Raw genomic sequence first — 19,615 nt, forward strand, 5'->3', positions numbered from 1 at the left:
ATTTCATGACATGAAAATGATGATTAAAAACAGAAAACAGTGACATGAAGTATAAAGTATAAGAAAACAGACAAAAACATGATGAGAAAGAAATGACAAAAATGAGTTGAAGTAATTAAAAAACTGACAGGGCAAAGTAATAGGTTGTCTTCTCTTCAGCAAATTCACCTATGAAGTCTAGTACAAAGACTGCTATCACTTTACTCCAGAGGAAAGTCTGTAGACGCTTTAGAAGTGGTATATTCATTGTTTGGTGCATGATTAATAGATGTTAATGGTAAGCCTAGGTGTCTAGATTGCAGGGAGCCTTTGATGGTACTTAATGGCCTAGTATTCTCAGATCATTAAAATAATTTCTGTATTCTACCAACTTACACAACTCAGTTAAAATTTATATTTATGAGTGGCATTTTTGTCTGCCAACAATATGAAGACTGACAGGAAAACAACCTAAGGATGGCTCCATGGTTCTTGTTGAGGGACAGGATTCTAGAACATATTTTATATCTGCTTCCTCAAATTACACAAGATGATTCTGCTGATGATTTGGTAATATTCCAAAAGGAAACAGTGCCTCACAGAAATGCAAAATTTGCAAAATGAGCCAAAAATGAAAACATTCATTTCGATGAGCAAAAGTCCTCTTACTAACAAGAAAAAGAACAGAACATAAGTCTGTACCTTCTCGAACAGTACTGAAATGATGCAAGTTGACTTACTAAAATTACTTGGAATAATTGTTAATGATAACTTTTGGTTCAACAATAACATACAGCATGTCACAGACCATTGTACAGAATAAATACACGTTATCAAAACAGGTCAGGTTTAACTGGGAACTTGGCGCCAAGAGTTTACAAATAATCTACAGGAGTGTTATTAACGATCTTATCATACACATCTCCATTATGGATTAACACTTTAGTCAGACAGTCCAACTGCAATAAGTAGGAACGAGTACAATGATTAAGTAATATCAAGATTATCAAAGTCTACAAAATAGTATAAAATTAAACACTATGTATTTAGTCAGATATAGCACCAACAATAATCAAACTAAAAAAATTCCAATTGAATACCGTTGGAAAAATTAAAAAGAAAGAAAAGTTGGGATGCTTTTCACCATAAAAACCGACTTCATATGGCTCCTATAATTCTTCTTAACAAAAGTATTAACAAGCAAAGTACTCACTGACAGTACACTACTGTATAAAGTATAGGAGCAGGAGTAGCAATTCTCAGCTACAAAATGTCTGTCTCAATAACAAAATGTAAACAGGGCCATGAATACTCAATGAGACAAACACTTTATTAATGTAAAGGTTCTTGGCAAGCTTAACACATTAGACAGCTTAAAAAACAGCAGGAATAAGACAGAGTGAAGCAACATTATATTCTTGGAGGAATCCAAACGAACACAACAGTCTATTTTAACAAGCATGAAATAAGACTTGAATGTTGCAAAAGAATAATTAGTTTATAGACTTTACATGGAATGAAGCTCACACATGCATTTATCTACAGAAATGACCAAAGAGGCATGTGGCTCACACAACACAAATTCCATGAAGAATAAGGGGGCAACAGAAACAAAATGAATAATTACAATATAACATTTTTCAAAAGTGCACGAAAGACAAGTTTAAATTACGAATGTCTCACAGCAATGCAATGGGACACAGAAAACTTAATGTTACTATCATTGATTTAGAATAATCAATGATGCAATGGTACTGAAGACAATCAAACTGTGGATCAAAATAGCATAGCACAGCAGAAACTTGCACAACTAACAAAAGAAAAGCTAAAGTTGAAAACTGGCCAGTTAGCAAGAATGAAGTGGTACAACTGTTTTCAAAAATACGTATGTAATTACATAATTCAATGGAATTTCCAAAAATTTACATCTGAATCAATCACTAGTTGCAGCACAAAAGCTGAACTAATTTCAAAGCTTAAGAGAAACAATGAAAGATCAAAACGTCTGTTCTGTATCTACAACAATGATGGATGGAGATTTTGAACCCTTTGCTATCTAGATATAAGTCCAGTCTTTTAATGCTAAGTAACTTCACTTGGTTTGGGAACAGTTAACTAATTTAGATGGAATTTTCTACTTTGGAAGAACCTATCAGGTAAACCACTGTTTTCATAGCGCCATCTAAACACTTAATAACTGACCCAAAAAGTCTTCTCAGTATGCAATGTCACTAACAGCTGACAGTTATCTTAGATGAGTCAAGGCATCATTCTGCAGCAGGACAACGCCTTGACTCGGCTGATAACCTGAGAAAACTTCATCATCGTGATTCACTGTGAAAGCCTGCATTTCCATATAGACAACTATCTTCCTGAGTAAGAGTGATGAGCATCACAAACGAAGACCAAAGAATTTTTTTATTTCCCTCAAATGCAATCAACAATTGGCAACAATGACACACACACTTTTCCTGTTATTATGATACTTACTCTCTTTCTAAACCTCAATGCTGAAATGGATTACGTATCTGACTTGTACCAGATATTTATAGATATATATTGAGTCTGAATTTTTCTCCTATCAAATACTTAAGACAATTACCTCACGTAAATTCATGAAAGCTTGCCCTTCTGTCAAAAATTTCCATTAACATATATGCACATTTAGTTATTCTGTTTCAACATCCATTATACACCTCGAAAAATGTTCATCATCACTCATTTCGACTCCTGAAAATTCTTTCTCTTGTTCATATGGACAGACTCCACAATCAACTTCCACAACAGGAAGGTAGAACATGGTCCTATTTTTATAGGAGACTGAAAGGGCAATCCACATCCTTAAAAAGCATAGAATAATAATAAGAAAAGTAAGCGTGAATGTAGAAGAGAAAAAACTTAAATGTTTACTTAGATGTTGATCCATTTTTGTCCTTAAAAAAATAATGATAATGACAAAAAGAAAACCTATATGTGCAAGTGTAAAGTTACATACTTCGCACCAGACAGAAAAGAGATGCTCAACTGAATCATTAATAAATCAAGAAATGTATCTATTCATTTGGTCCCAGCATTGAATGAGTAATATTGTGATATAAACAAGTTTTGTATCACACATCCACACAACAGCACTTCTGTCTACACAATATTTTCGGTGGTTTCATCTTATGTGCTAGAGCACTCATTCATCACAAGGCAATTCAACTTTACATGTTTTAAAATTGGCTCCTTGATTCTAAAATTCTTGAACTGCAAAAAATATTTGTTCATGAAACTGAAAGCAAGTATTAAATATTTTCTGTCACAAGTAGAAAAACTATTTTACATGCAAGTGAAAAGTGAAAGGTAACAAAAGGGAAATAGTTATTCGCTTCATGGCAGAAAGAATGATAAAGATAAGGGTCTCTTTGCAGATAATTAATTAAATGTTCAGCCATGGAGTGAGAGTGTCTTTTTTCTCAGTATGAAAACCAGATTGCCCAGAATTTACAAGAAGATACTGTTCTGTGTAAACGCAGTGATTGTAACCACAATTTTTATGAGTTAAATACTATTCCAATATTTTTTGGTCTTCTTAAGTAAACATGTGCAGACCTAGTCCACCTTTTAAAGTTAAAAAAAGAGTTTTTAGAATTCAATAGAATTTCATATAAAATGTATAAACAGGGGCCTATCTACTACAGTGTTACAGAAAAAACTACAGCTCTGTAAGTTTCAGAAGCATGTAGTTTTAAATTGAGCTTTGGTACACCCACGAATCGAGAGAAAAGCTAAGATATTTATCTCCCAAAATAGTTTAAATTCACATTTAGATCACTGCTGCTTCCCCACATCAAAATGTGGTCCCAAAATAAATGAGCTTTCTGAGTACGGCAGAGTTCTTAAGTCTGCCAGCACTTACAGAGAAATTGGCAAGATAATTTGTACTGGCAAGCTATAAATGCAAGTAAATTTAAGCATTTGTATAAATGCTTGCATCCTATCTATAAATCTTTACCTGCCAGACGCAGTTCTGCAGCAGCTAATGTCACTTCCATTGCTAACTTTCCAGCTCGTATTGCATTAACTTCTATTGGGTTCCACAAAGAACACATAAAGAGTGTAAAACAAAACAAAATAGAAGCCACAGCAATAACCACATCGAGTATCTTGTCATAAGCTTCTGGCGCATCAAATACTGTTGCACACACAACTACGACGAAGAACAGCACAGAAAACACCCAGTAAATGCGGCGGGATCTTCGAAGCTGGCGAAGTGCGCTGCCACAAACTGCTACTCCCTCAGTCAGAGCGGGTATTGGATCCGGCTTTGGTTCATCTGGGGGGGAAAAAATTAAATTTATTTGTAAGCATACTCAGCAAAGAGCTGTAAAGGATGAGTGCTTGCAGCAACACAGCTCTGTAGGAAACAAATTTAGCTTAAGTCTTCATGTGTGGCTCCCACTTGATTACGAGATGAGAGGCACATGAGAGAACAGAGAACTAAGGAAGAAACTTGAGAGAAGATGTGGAAGTACAACAGAGTCACAAGATGTACAATGGCAGAGGGAATAGGAAATGCAGGATACAGTTTGTCAAGAGCAACGTATTGCTTAAATGATCAAGGAGTCTTAGGAAATAGTGTCACAAAAAATTGTGATTTTACCTTTATATCTAAAATTGCTTAAAATTGTGAAATATTTAAATATTATGGTCCTAATATTAATCAGATTATAACTTAATACATTAATTGTAACTAGTCATGAGTGTGAGATTTTCATTGGTGTGTGTGTGTGTGTGTGTGTGTGTGTGTGTGTGTGTGTGTGTGTGTGTTTTGACTATTTTCGACAAAGGCTTTACTGGATAAAAGCTCACTTTCTGACAAGTCTTTTTGTTGTGCCTATCAACAACTAAGCGTCTCTACTATATGGTGAGTAGCAACTATACTTTTCATAACATTGTTAATTATAACACAAATGCACTTCAATGGAGCTGGAGCAGTTGCCCAAAAGAAAATTATTTAATTCACTCTTAATATCCACCATGAATTACCCGCAACACATTTAATATGCTGTGACAGGACCTTGAATGCTTGTGTACCCACACAGGAGACTCTTTTCAGTACTAACATGGATTGCTATGGAGATACAAATATCTTGTAACTGGGAAAGGGAAATATATCTAATAACATGAAAGAATAACAATCAAGTACTATAAAAATTATTGTAATGTATTAAGGAAAGTTATTAGAAGTCCAGAAGTACGAGTATTATGTCCGAGATTAGCAACTCCGATAATAAAATTAAAACAATCTGGAATATTGTTGAAAGGGAAACAGAGCAACCAAGAGCACAGAAAGACAGTATTACCATCAAACTGAATGAAAAGTGTATTAACAAAAAGTCAGAGGTTAAAAATATTTTTAATAATGATTTTCTATATGCTGTCGAGAAAATAGGATCCAGATGTTCAATAGAAAATGTAAAGCTATATGAAATTCTACCCACCTCTCCTGTGGTTAGGAAGTCCTCAAACTGGGGACATATCAAAAATGGGGTGCCACAAGAATCAATCTTGGGTCCCTTATTGTTCTTAATATAGAATCACATTCAGAAAAAAAACAGAACACCTTGAATGACTAGAGACAGAATGTTCATATTCAGTGGACACGTACATTAGTATGGTCTGCAGGAATGATTAGGATTTCAGTCACCTTGGTTCTTCGTGTGTCCTGTTGCCTAGTATGCGCATGGTCTGCAATGGGCCCTGATAACGTGTTCCATGCATAATGGAATCGACACATATAAGATGCGAATGGGATCCTGTGGTATAGCCATCCATGCTGCAACCACCTGATTCCAAAGTTCATCTGTGGTGGTTGGCATTAGGTCACAACACTGCACCTGTCATTTCACCATATCCCAGACATTTTCGACTGATGATAAGTCTGGTGATCTGTCAGGCCAGGGAAAAAGGCTACTATCATGTGACACCAAGATGACATGTGTTCATGCAGCAACATGTGGTTGTGTAATGTCTGGCTGAAAAATGGCATCTGGGGCTTTGTGCACGAATGGTATGACTACAGGTTGCAGGATGTCATTCACATAGGTCACACTGATCATAGTGCCCTGGGCATGCACCAACTGTGATTTGTGGTTGTACCCAACAGCACCCCACATCATAAGGCCTTGAGCTGGCACTAAGTCTTGTGCCAGTGCAGTCACTGTGATGCCACTCCCTCCACCTGCGGTGAATCGAAATGTGGCCATCATTGTCAAACAAACAGAACTTGAATTCTTCTGAAAACGCTATTTGAAGTCATTCTTGTCACCAGTGATGATGTTCCATACACCACTGCCGTCTAGCATGTTTTTGCATATTCGTCAAAGGAAGACGGAGAAGTGCACGAAGCACACTGAACCCCTCCATAATAAATGGCAATGGACTATGACCCCTGAAAGTTATTATGTGTTCCACTAGAGCCGAGGAGGCCACATATCTGTCCTGCAATGACACTGGATGAGACATTGATCTTCTTGGAGTGTGATCTGGCTGACGTGATCTGACCTATCTCATCGTGTTCTATGGCCTTACATGAACCATTCTGCACACACCTGTTGCACTGCTGCAACACTCTGTCCCACACAAGCAGCAATTTCCCAAATCGATGCACCACATTCTTTCATGCCAACAATGCCCCCTCTTTCAAACTCACTGATTTGATGGTACAGTTTGCTTATACATCTGCGAGGCCTCCTGCACATCTGCTCAGATCACAATGATCCATTCCCTTCGGTTTACAATGAGAACAAGAGCCGCCAGCACATTTTAACGATAGGTGGTGCTGCACAGCAATTTTGATGTTGACCTTGAATCTTCTGTACGACATCGTTCAAATGCTTACCATTTCTGAAAAACATACTAATGTACATGTCCTGTGAATATGAAGACCCTATCTCTAGTAGTTCAAGGTGTTCTGTTTTATTTTCTGAAGATGAGCGTATATTAATGACTTGCCACTCTATAATCACGAAGATGAGTTCTTTTTGCTGATGATAAAAGTATAGTAATTGCAACCAATAAACAAGAATTAGCAAATAACATTGTAAACAATGTCTTTCAGAAAATTATTAAGTGGTTCTCTGTAAATGGGCTCTCATTAAATTTTGATAAAACACAGTATATGCAATTCAGTAAAGTAAATGGCACATTATTAATAAATATAGAGCTCGAACCAAAGTCTGTAGCTAAGATAAAATATTCCAAATTTTTGGATGAGTGCATTGATGAAAGATTGAATTGGAAGAAACACATTGATGATCTGTTGAAATGTTTGAGTTCAGCTACTTATGCTATTAGGGTTATTGCAAATTTTGGCAATAAACATATAAGTAAATTAGCTTATTGTGCCTATTTTCATTCACTACTTTCATATGGCATCATATACAGGGGGTAATTCATCATTAAGGACAAAAGTAATCATTGCACAAAAGCATGTAATCAGAATAAGAGCTGCAGCCCCGCCAAGATCACCTTGCAGACATTTATTTAAAGAATTGAAATATTCACAATATGTATATTGACTTATGAAATTTAACAACGAAAACAATCCACTTTTGACAATAAAATGTAACTGGATAGACAAAAAAATCTACTCACCATGTGGCAGCAGAACAATTCTCATCTGTCTGGTACATCTAACCTGACCCGCCTCTCTGGGTGACATTTCCAAAATCTACCCCATTCCCTAGACCTCTCTAATCATTTTCTTTCACCCCTTTGCCTACACCGACAAGCATTCAGCCTAAAGAAGGAACCACTGACTCTGAAAGCTACCTGATTATAACCTCCTTTTACGTGTGTGCTCTGCTGCCACTTGGCGAGTAGATTTTTTTTATCTATCCAATTACTTTTCAGCTATGAAAATTGTTATTTAACCCATCCCAATTGAAAAGCAATAGTAATGTGCATAGCTTCAACACTAGGAAAAAAGCTGATATTCACTACTTTGGGTTAAATCTTAACTTTGGCACAGAAAGGGGTGAATTATGCTGCCACAAAAATCTGTGGTCGCTTACCAAAGTGCATCAAAAGTCTGACAAATACGTATTCATGAGCTATGGGACAAGTATTAATCTAATCTAATATGAAACAACTGTGTCATTGCATCATTGATTTTCATCACAGTATTACATTAATTCTTTTCCATATTTCTTGAGAAAAACAGAAATATTGGTAATGAGCAAGGGCATTAATGATTTATGTAGTATGGACACAACATTGTTAATTTTAGGAATTTTGAAATATAACATTCTTAATTTTAAAACAACTGTCACAGTTTATTCTACAACACAATATTAATACTGAAACTTCCTGGCAGATTAAATCTGTGTGCCCGACCGAGACTCGAACTCGGGACTTTGCCTTTCGCGGGGAGGTGTTCTACCATCTGAGCTACCGAAGCACGACTCATGCCCGGTCCTCACAGCTTTAGTCCTGCCAGTATCTTGTCTCCTACCTTCCAAACTTAACAGAAGCTCTCCTGCGAATCTTGCAGAACTAGCACTTCTGAAAGAAAGGATTTGCGGAGACGTGGCTTAGTCACAGCCTGGGGGATGTTTCCAGAATGAGATTTTCACTCTGCAGCGGAGTGTGCACTGATATGAAACGTCCTGGCAGATTAAAACTGTGTGCTCGACCGAGACTCGAACTCGGGACCTTTGCCTTTCGCGGGAAAGTGCTCTACCATCTGAGCTACCGAAGCACGACTCATGCCTGGTCCTCACAGCTTTACTTCTGCCAGTATCTCGTCTCCTACCTTCCAAACTTTACAGAAGCTCTCATGCGAACCTTGCAGAACTAGCACTCCTGAAAGAAAGGATATTGTGGAGACATGGCTTAGCCACAGCCTGGGGAATGTTTCCAGAATGAGATTTTCACTCTGCAGTGGAGTGTGCGCTGATATGAAACTTCCTGGCAGATTAAAACTATGTGCCCGACCGAGACTCGAACTCAGGACCTTTGCCTTTCATGGGCAAGTGCTCCACCATCTGAGCTACTGAAGCACAACTCACACCAGGTACTCACAGCTTTACTTCTGCCAGTATCTCGTCTCCTACCTTCAAAACTTTACAGAAGCTCTCATGCGGTATCGGTAGATTCAGCAAAACTTTCTAGTTTATCTTTACAATCTGGTGAAACTGTTCACACAATATTTTTCAATAGATAACATCTGTAGACACCCTGTAAGTCCTATAGATAACAAATAAAATACAGATTTTACAGTTTATCAAAAATTACCTTCAATGTTGGCTTATAACCAAATTTGAACTACACAATTATCAAGAACACATAAATTTTGAAACAGACAAAATGCTTATTACTTGTAAACAATCCTCTGTCCACTGACATCACAGAAATAGCCATGTTAATGTTAGGAACAAACTAAAAGATGAAAATTCCAATTGTGCATTAATGTTAAATTATTAATTAAATTTATCATTTGGAACATTATGTCTCATCTGATAACTTAGGAGACAGAGACACTGAAATGTTTCCTAGTTTTTGTCAGTTCTATCCCAAACAGAAAATAGCCAAATTTGAACCTACACTCCTGGAAACGGAAAAAAGAACACATTGACACCGGTGTGTCAGACCCACCATCCTTGCTCCGGACACTGTGAGAGGGCTGTACAAGCAATGATCACACGCACGGCACAACGGACACACCAGGAACTGCGGTGTTGGCCGTCGAATGGCGCTAGCTGCACAGCATTTGTGCACCGCTGCCGTCAGTGTCAGCCAGTTTGCCGTGGCATACGGAGCTCCATCGCAGTCTTTAACACTGGTAGCATGCCGCAACAGCGTGGACGTGAACCGTACGTGCAGTTGACGGACTTTGAGCGAGGGCGTATAGTGGGCATGCGGGAGGCCGGATGGACGTACCGCCGAATTGCTCAACACGTGGGGCCTGAGGTCTCCACAGTACATCAATGTTGTCGCCAGTGGTCGGCAGAAGGTGCACGTGCCCGTCGACCTGTGACCGGACCGCAGCAACGCACGGATGCACGCCAAGACCGTAGGATCCTACGCACTGCCGTAGGGGACCGCACCGCCACTTCCCAGCAAATTAGGGACACTGTTGCTCCTGGGGTATTGGCGAGGACCATTCGCAACCGTCTCCATGAAGCTGGGCTACGGTCCCGCACACCGTTAGGCCGTCTTCCGCTCACGCCCCAACATCGAGCAGCCCGCCTCCAGTGGTGTCGCGACAGGCGTGAATGGAGGGACGAATGGAGACGTGTCGTCTTCAGCGATGAGAGTCGCTTCTGCCTTGGCGCCAATGATGGTCGTATGCGTGTTTGGCGCCGTGCAGGTGAGCGCCACAATCAGGACTGCGTACGACCGAGGCACACAGGGCCAACACCCGGGGAGCGATCTCCTACACTGGCCGTACACCTCTGGTGATCGTCGAGGGGACACTGAATAGTGCACGGTACATCCAAACCATCATCGAACCCATCGTTCTACCTTTCCTAGACCAGCAAGGGAACTTGCTGTTCCAACAGGACAATGCACGTCCGCATGAATCCCGTTCCACCCAACGTGCTCTAGAAGGTGTAAGTCAACTACCCTGGCCAGCAAGATCTCCGGATCTGTCCCCCATTGAGCATGTTTGGGACTGGATGAAGCATTGTCTCACGCGGTCTGCACGTCCAGCACGAACGTTGGTCCAACTGAGGTGCCAGGTGGAAATGGCATGGCAAGCCGTTCCACAGGACTACATCCAGCATCTCTACGACCGTCTCCATGGGAGAATAGCAGCCTGCATTGCTGCGAAAGGTGGATATACACTGTACTAGTGCCGACATTGTGCATGCTATGTTGCCTGTGTCTATGTGCCTGTGGTTCTGTCAGTGTGATCATGTGATGTATCTGACCCCAGGAATGTGTCAATAAAGTTTCCTCTTCCTGGGACAATGAATTCACGGTGTTCTTATTTCAATTTCCAGGAGTGTATTTTTACAAGCTTGGACAAGAAGAAGCAGCAGCCGTGGAGACACGTTAGAACTTCAATGACGTCAAAAAGCTAAGTACAATTAATTCAGCTATGCCTTCTTCGCCCTGTATAAACTTAAGTACTTTAGGTTGAGAATGAGTACCAAATCTCGTCATACTCAAAAAGTTATAAGGACTGGTGGATGAACTGATGTTAGAGGCTGTGTGTGTTAGAAACCCAAGTGCCATTCTTACTGTTAACTTTTGCTGAATGAAAACTTTATGAAAGGAGAGGTACACAGCAATCACTCAAAATCCCATTAGTTTTTATTACTCTTAGATATCTAGATTTTGCTATTAATAGCCATCTTCAGTGCATTTGAGTTACAATCAAACAAACTCATGGAAGTACTTCTCACGATATGATCTTACTAGTGTATATATTTATAGCCGAAATCTAGATATGTAAGAGTAATGAAAACTAGTGGGAACGTGACTAATTGCTGTGTGCCTCTCCTTCCTTATAGTCTGTGGTAGCTGTGCACAACAGTTCCTTACGGAATCAAAATTGGTAAACACTTTATACTTTAGGAGCACTGTCCCAGACGATTATTCCAAAAGACAATAGGGAATGAGAACATTCAAAATAAAATAACTCTCTGACTCCATTCCAACTTCTTTTCCAGCTGAGCTCCAGGTAAATTTACACTCAGTATTTCATTTTGTATCTTATTTGGTACCTGCAGGTCATTTTAGTTGTTTGTAATTGCATAATACGAGGCGTGTTTTTTAAGTAAGTACCATTTTGAAATTAAAAAAAAAAGACATGCTAAAATATCTCAATAATTTTATTTTTACATGAAATCCTGTACCTTAATCTATGCACTGATGCCTTTACAGTCTGATTCTTCCTTGTTTACGTTGTGTACTGAGTGTTTAAGATGCCTCCGGTAATGGTGAGTCCCGCTGACAGTGAATTACGGGGTGTTATAAGATTTCTTAGTTCTAAAGGCCTAAAAGCGATCAATATTCATCGTGAGATCTGTGCAGTTTACCGAGAAAACATTATGAGTGATGGAATAGTAAGAAACTGGTACAACATATGACAAGTGCCTCAATATTGACGGAAATTATGTAGAAAAGTAGATTAAGGCACAGGCTTTCATGTAAAAATAAAATTATTGAGATATCTTAGCACATCTTTTTTTTTTAATTTCAAAACGGTACTTACTTTAAAAAACATGCCTCGTATTAGTTTGAGTAATCAAATGCCATTCTCAAAGTGCTTTTTTTGTTGTTAAACAACGTCCTTCATCCAGAACATGAAAGGCATTGAATGAAATGAGAGGAATGTAATTTCAACATCAAGAATGTACATGAACAATTGATGACCTCGGGATTTTCATTCATCAGGAAATTAAGCTCTACCAAATTAAATGTTGGAGAGAGCTACACATTACCTTTCAGGGGAGGATCCAAATTTGTGTCTGGCAAGGATTTGTGTCTGGCAAGGGTGTCATCTTGACAATGTTATTTTCCAAACCTATTAAGGTGTGTATATTTCAAAAATGCAGTAAAAGTACTATTACTAAACGCAAGATTTAAAAAAAAGAAGAAGCGAAAAACATGCATTTCCTCTGCTCCATTCTTTCTATCTTCCAAATTAACAGCTTAAGTTCACAAAATCAAGACTAGCAATAAGAACAGTCTATATAATGACTCATTTTAATAACTTACAAGTAACCAAAAACAGTTTGGCTCCTAATAAAGGACAATAACACAAGTTTTGTATAGTGCCTGACTTCGACAATTGTTCCACGCAGCAGTGCAAGCTGCATAATCAAGTAAGGAAGCACTGTTTCATAAATATGAACTGCATATTTTTGTTTTACGACAAGCTCTGCATCCTCGAGGCTCTCTTTACTATGGCTACATGGAACAAATAGTGTATGTACCACATTTAATCAATTATAAGATTACTTTCTCCCAAATTAATCATTTGAATAATAATTTGTCTTACTTTCACAGACTGAACTACTGCTGTTGATGTCAATATTTGTATATTATGTAATAGATTAATATAGGAGATGTCTCATAGTTACAGATGACATTTTGGCAACTGAGGTCACCTGCATATTTATTTTGGAAAATTTGGGAATGGTTGGGGAGTGGGGGGTCAGAGACACCAGCTTGGTTGATAACTAGGACAAATGTGCAGAGGCATGAAGGGACTAGTATTTTGTTGTGCTGCCAATCATGGCAATGTGCACTATGTACATTGGGTTTTCTACAGGGTGTATACGTGGACAAAAAAATCCCGGATTTCCCGGCTAAAAATACACTTTCTCCCAGGTGAAAACACTTTTTCCGTGTTAAGTGACAGTATATTTTCCCTACAAAACTTATCAATCCTTTGAATGGTTATGGGTTTATCCACGGGTGTTGAATTTCCCGGCACTTTAGAGAACGAAACTCAAGGAGAAAGGCTAATTTGGGAAACATCTATGATGTGCAGCAACATGTACACTGCATATTTTCGTATTACAAAAGTATACATTGGAATTCTATCAAACACCGCATGTTACTTTCCGAATCATTGAAATCGCGATTGCGATGCGCATTTGTAACCCAGTCATAGCCCATATCACGTGATCTCGCCAGACAATGACAGCAGATATTCAGAGCATAGGACACGTGATGTAGTTAGGCGACAGCAACATCACAGTTAAGTAGCACGAACACACAAACAGGGCAAGTTAATAGTTTAAATTAATATATATAGTGTTGCTACAAGAAAAGCAAAGTGTTCACATATAATATTGGTCTCTAAGGTTAATAAGCTACAAGAGAAGCTAAACTTTCGCATATAATGTTGATCTTTTTTGCGCATGTTACACTTTGAGATATAACACACAAATGTGCCAGTAAAATTTTTAATAATGACATAAATGTCTGATCTTGAGGGTTTGTAATTCTTCTATATGGCTCGTCATCAAAGAGTTGATTTTTAAATAAGAGTCAAACGCTCTGTAATTTAAGAAATTCATGGTACATTTTTGCACATAGTTCAGCTTACAAGAAAGGATATTTACTTTGAAAGTAACACCACCATTCGCAATATTTTCCCGCAACCTGTTACAAATATGTTCGTTTCAGCAGTTGCCAGAGAGCACAGATAACAGGCGACACTACGCTTGCACAGCTACCATGACATAGGAAACCCGTATGTATAAAACATTGAAAGATCATACATTATGTCATAAAAGAAACAAGACATCAGGGGATACTCCAAGAGCATCGGAATTTTGTGAACCATACTAAAATGTGAACATTTAAAGTGCATACTTAAATTGCACATTCGTATGTCCAGATTCCCAATGAAGTAGACCTTGGCCTGATATTAAGCTTTTTAGTGTGGGTTTCAGGATGTAAATTTTCTTGGAGCACCAGTACTGTATTATATCATGTTTGGTTCTTTATTATGGCATAGTGCAATATGTGCTAGAAGATGAAAACATGCACTTGAAATGTAGCGAACAGTTGAAACTAGCCAGTACTGTGAAATTACACATTTCGTTTCAAATACATTGACTGCCTCTGCCGAAAAGGTTAATAAAACTCAAATTTCTTTAGCAAACAGACAAAAATAACTTCATTATTCTGCATGGTGATTAATGCTTGACTGTCAGAAAGAGGAAATAAAATAAAATCTGAAACTAATAACATATTTTAGTCTTCCGTAATTATGTGACTGTATTTTAATTCACTTGATAGCGCCCGGCCACAGATACCCGTTTTGTTTTCATTTGAAATGAGAGTAAACTAAGAGGAAACACCAAAATTACGGGTCACGTGGAGACTACCCACTATAACTCAGACTGCTCTGTGCCTCAGCCCCAGATCTACGATATTTGTTAACCGGGTCAATACTAAAAAATAAATCGATTTTTCAAAAATATGTTCATCTTGTAGCGCACATCTTCCTGTAAAGTCTGAAACATAAAACATATATGTTTGAGGAAATGTAAGACACGTTATTTGGTCTTAAGTGTGCCAAAGTGCAGTGCCACACCTCTTCAGACAGCATTCTTCTATCGCACGTCACTGTATTTCGCTCTGTGGTATTGAAATGTGTATATCTTTTAATGGATGTCATCAAATTATATTCAGGACAGTGGAAATTTGAAATGTGCCGTGTTACCTCTCCTGCTCCTAGTCAGCTGGTTTGACAGCCTGCCCTCTTATTTTTTTTTTTTTTAAAAAAGAAAAAAAACACCCCTCGCAATTAATAGCGAATTGGGTTATTTGTAATCAGGAGAACAAGAACTCTTCAGAAAATTTGCACTCTTTATTGCCTATTAGCTAATAACTTGCTGTTTTGTGTGACATAAAATTAAATATAGGACACACGGAACAAATAAAGACAAGCATGAAAGTACACATTTCTTCAATCTTAGCACATGGCGTGCTTTCCTTTCTGCAAAAGAATCTATTACCTCATCAAAGTTCGACAAACGTTTCGCTACATGAAAAATCGAAATGTCGTTATCTAATACTGAAAAAGTTGTTCATACAAATAATACCCAAGATTGGTTTGGTTTCTCGATCTGATTACGTCTATTTTGTCACTGTCTGTTCGATAAAACAAAACAGGCCTTTCTAATATTGCAGCAATTTTGTAATACACACCAAATAAACGAGACTGTTTTGGCACAAATGGTCATTTTTATAACATGACAGAATATAATTCACTAAGTACCAATATCAAATACTTATTAGGCCTACTACAAGCAAAAAGCTTTATGTTAGGAAATAGTTTCACATTTCATTCACACGCACAGTTTCTCAAGCATGAGATTGAAAAGTAGTATTATGAAAGTGTTATATAAATTTGGAATAGTCTTATTCTTCCATAATTTGTGTGATGTCCCCGTTTCATCTCCTTTCTCATTCTACCAAACGACCTTGTCATCACCAATTCTGTAGCTATTCCTGCCATTGTCAAAATTTGTTTGCCAATTAACTTCAATAACCCTGCCAGGATCACAGGTTTAGTTATTCTGTGATTATTCTCCAGTTAGGCTTTGTTACATGTTCGTACAACACGTTTTCCGCGTTACTACAGAACTTAGGTGGCTGCTAGGCGGCGACTGTACAACTGGTCCTTACTAATATAGCAATCTGGCCAAAAATTGTCTGTCAAAATTTCATTTTCTTGTATACACCGAGAAGATAGTACGGAATCTCTCTCACCTGTTATACCTGTTAGTCGTTTATTTCCATTCTGGTAGTCTGAATCTATGGATTTCGCTAGTAACTGTAACAATGCTGATCATTTGCAAACCCACTCAACCACATAATCAGACGGCAATTGGCATTCATCCGTTCGGCTTTACTCCGCTCAGCCCATATGGCCCCATCTCCTTTTGTCAGCGGAAAGTTTATTTCTAGATGCGATGAGGATTCTCCTGATACGGACATCACATACACTAGGCACGCATTCAAAAATAAACTTATGATCCATTCAGAAATCAACTTAAAATGTGTTTAAAAATGTTCAAAAACCAACAGGGATGCGTTTCAAAATCATATGAATAATTGATAGACCAACGTGCGCTGGATGCACAGTGCTATGTGAAACAAGCTTTTTTCCCTCAAGAATATGAATTTGGTGCCCCCTTTTCCCGGTAGCATCTAGCTCTGCTTGCTGCGACTGATTGCACAGCCAACAGCCACATTCCTGTAGCCAGAAGCGGGAGAATCTACTGCTCAAACGCGACTCAAATGCGCGTGCGCATGAGCCCGCTCGTAACTGCTAACACGAATCTAAAGTAAACAGTTGTGACTTCATGCTCATCAGAGGCAATTTGTTGTTATGAAGCATTTGACACATTTTGCTGTTGGCAGACGCTTGTATGAGCACTGTGTGTCGTCGTATATGGCACATTTCCTTTGCAAATTTACATTATTTTCGTTTTTTTCTCTCGTTTATGTTTTATTGTTGAAGTGTTTTTCTGCAGTAGTGGGATACAGTAATATGCTTTGTTGGAGTATAGGTTCTTACCACTCAAAATTACAAAAATTTAACAGAAAACTAAAACACTGAAAAATTCCCAAAATTCTAAAAAATTCCCGGTTTTCTCCCGGATGAAAAAATTCCCTGGTTTTTCCCAGATCTCCCGGTTCATATACACCCTGACTGACAACATGTAAACCGCTGTTTGTCTGAATCCATTTGTAGTCAGGATTGAACTGACTTTAAAATTGGACAAATACTCAACAATAGTATGTATTTCTGCAGGAGACAGTAGAAGTCTAGATAGGGACTAGTGACACTCTTATGTGTGTCACGCAGTAATGTTGTCAACACTTACCATGAGGTGTTATAGGAATGAAAGTGTGTGATGGGAATGAAAGTGTATATGTCAGCTGCTGGTTATAAGCAACCAATGAGAGAACAGTGGACAGATGTTTGGAAGCACGAGATGAAGGAAAATTGTCACTTTCTCACATCAATATAGGTGTGAAATCCATTATGCACTAGGAAAAAACAATGTTTTAGATCCCACCGTAACAACCACCTCAGAAGCTGCAACATATTCAGAATAAACAGACAAATATTTGTGACAACCAACATTATAAATTTCACTGATGCCCATTTCATTTAGATAGAGATAAGCTGTGCTATTAGATCCCACCCTAACCTCCAGCTTGGAAATTGCAACATATTCTGAAATCATCATCCCACTGGCTATGTGAAACTGATGCCTTGCAAACCTGTGAGCAGTAGAGAAACACTGCCATGACTGGCATTGGCCCTGAATCTAGACTTTAGCCAAAAATAGTGATATCATAGACAACTGTCTTAGATAGTAAGCAAAACAGGAAATGAAGGTAAAAATTAATGGACAACATTTCTTTTCATTTAATTAATTTCTCCTCACATTATCAAAATGCAGACACTCAATAAATGGCCTAAGTTTAGAACAGGTATAATATTAACTTTTTTTACTTTATATCACTAAAACAGATTAGTTGTAATATGTTAAAAATAAAATTCTTTCAAGGCACTTCTTAAAAAAAACAGGGAGGGGGCATCGTCTTATACTCGGGTAAATACAGTACTCTAATCTAATGCACTTGCCGATTTGTGGTTGAGCTTCAGGAGACATGACAGATAGCTCCAGTGTTGCTAGGACTGCATCATGATCAGAGTAACTGAAACTGTGTTGTGGAACACGATCCGGTAATGGATGCTTGTACTGAACACGTTCAACCTGCAAGTAAAGAAATACTAAGTAAGTAAACAAGTTATATCATCTCATAAGATCTGTAATGGTCATGAAAGTCATTTGTCTAGCAGTTGCTTTTTCTTTGATATACTGTGTGGTCACTTCATTTTATAGGATCAAATCTCTTATGGTTAAAACAATGGGGGAGGGAGGATTTGCTGAGGACGTAATAATACATCTCAATGGCCAAATAAATAAATGCTGAAGAAATTTTGCTTCCCGACGGCACCAAGCAAAAACAAATGGAGTTACAAATACTACTGTTTAGAATATGAGGTTCTTTGAACTGAGAAATGTCAGAAGAAACTGTACTATTTGTGGAATTTTATTTTCACAGGCAGTTTTTCTCTTGCCCAGTCCTATTGTGTCGTCTATAGCTATTTGGTTAGTTGATTCACATTCTATCTTGTTCTGATAGCAGTTTAAGTTTGGAGATTCTTTTCTTTATAGACTGTAGAATCAAGTCCCTTTGAAAGAGGTGTCAGTTAAGTGTCCTACTAATGGTCATGGTGAAATCATGCACTGCTGCTCACTATTTTCATTCGACCCTGACATATTTCATGCTCTGATGTCTATTTTTAGGTGACTGTTTCCATTAACACAGCTGTGTTGCATGAATAGTTTCTACTAAAGCAATAACTGCATGTCCTAAAGGAGTCCAGTGATTTTGCCCTTTCAGCCCAATAAATTATCTTTTATGTATAATTTTTTTAAATATTTTTGGTTGCTATAAAAGTACCGAAGAGCTTAGGAATGCCTCTTGGTCCTAGCTTTTTTGAAAGAAAAACTCCGATATTCATCTCCTGGTGGTAGAGAGGCAGGTAATACTTACTCAGCAAGTTGATAACATAAACAGGGATTGAGTAACTCCTCTCCTGATAACAGGACATACCCTTCTACCAATGGCCAAAGGCCTCAGAGTACAGATGAGCGGGTACAAAGTAGTGCACACTTTTGTCCTTGGCACAGGAAACTGCTGCAAAAGGCACATGAGGTATCCAGCAGAACTGGATGGTTAAATTATACAGATGTAAGATTATCATTCAGGTCTCCAGACAGGGACAAATGCAGAAAGAAAAAAAGAACAATTTCCAAAAAAATGGGAATGGCTACATGAAATGTTACTTCTCTTCTGCAGTGTAGCAAAATGGAAAAATCTGAAATTAGAAATGAAATGAATGAGTACTGATGTAGTAGGAGTTCCAGAAATGAAATGATCAAATACTGGTGATTTTGCATAGATACAGTCATACACAGTGGAATAGCAAAAGACAAGCCTAGGACTGTAGGAATCAGAAATATTCTCAATAGACAAGTGAGACCTAGATTAATTAGAGATTAATTCTTGTTAGAGTTGAGATACG

The 19,615-nt window shown here is 38.1% G+C and overlaps 1 protein-coding gene across 1 annotated transcript in view; it reads right to left on the bottom strand.

Annotated features, from left to right (window-relative positions):
• The window catches only part of LOC126281241 (putative neutral sphingomyelinase), a 113,519-nt gene that overhangs the window by 10,224 nt on the left and 83,680 nt on the right, over positions 1 to 19,615 (bottom strand). The window contains exons 6-7 of the mRNA XM_049980022.1: positions 18,104 to 18,236; positions 3,977 to 4,297 (exon numbers count right to left, since the gene is read on the bottom strand). Coding sequence (XP_049835979.1) covers positions 3,977 to 4,297; positions 18,104 to 18,236 — 454 coding nt within the window. The remainder of the gene's footprint in view (positions 1 to 3,976; positions 4,298 to 18,103; positions 18,237 to 19,615) is intronic.

The sequence above is a fragment of the Schistocerca gregaria genome, chromosome 7 (genome assembly GCF_023897955.1).
Source record: "Schistocerca gregaria isolate iqSchGreg1 chromosome 7, iqSchGreg1.2, whole genome shotgun sequence".
Taxonomy (NCBI): Eukaryota; Metazoa; Arthropoda; class Insecta; order Orthoptera; family Acrididae; genus Schistocerca; species Schistocerca gregaria.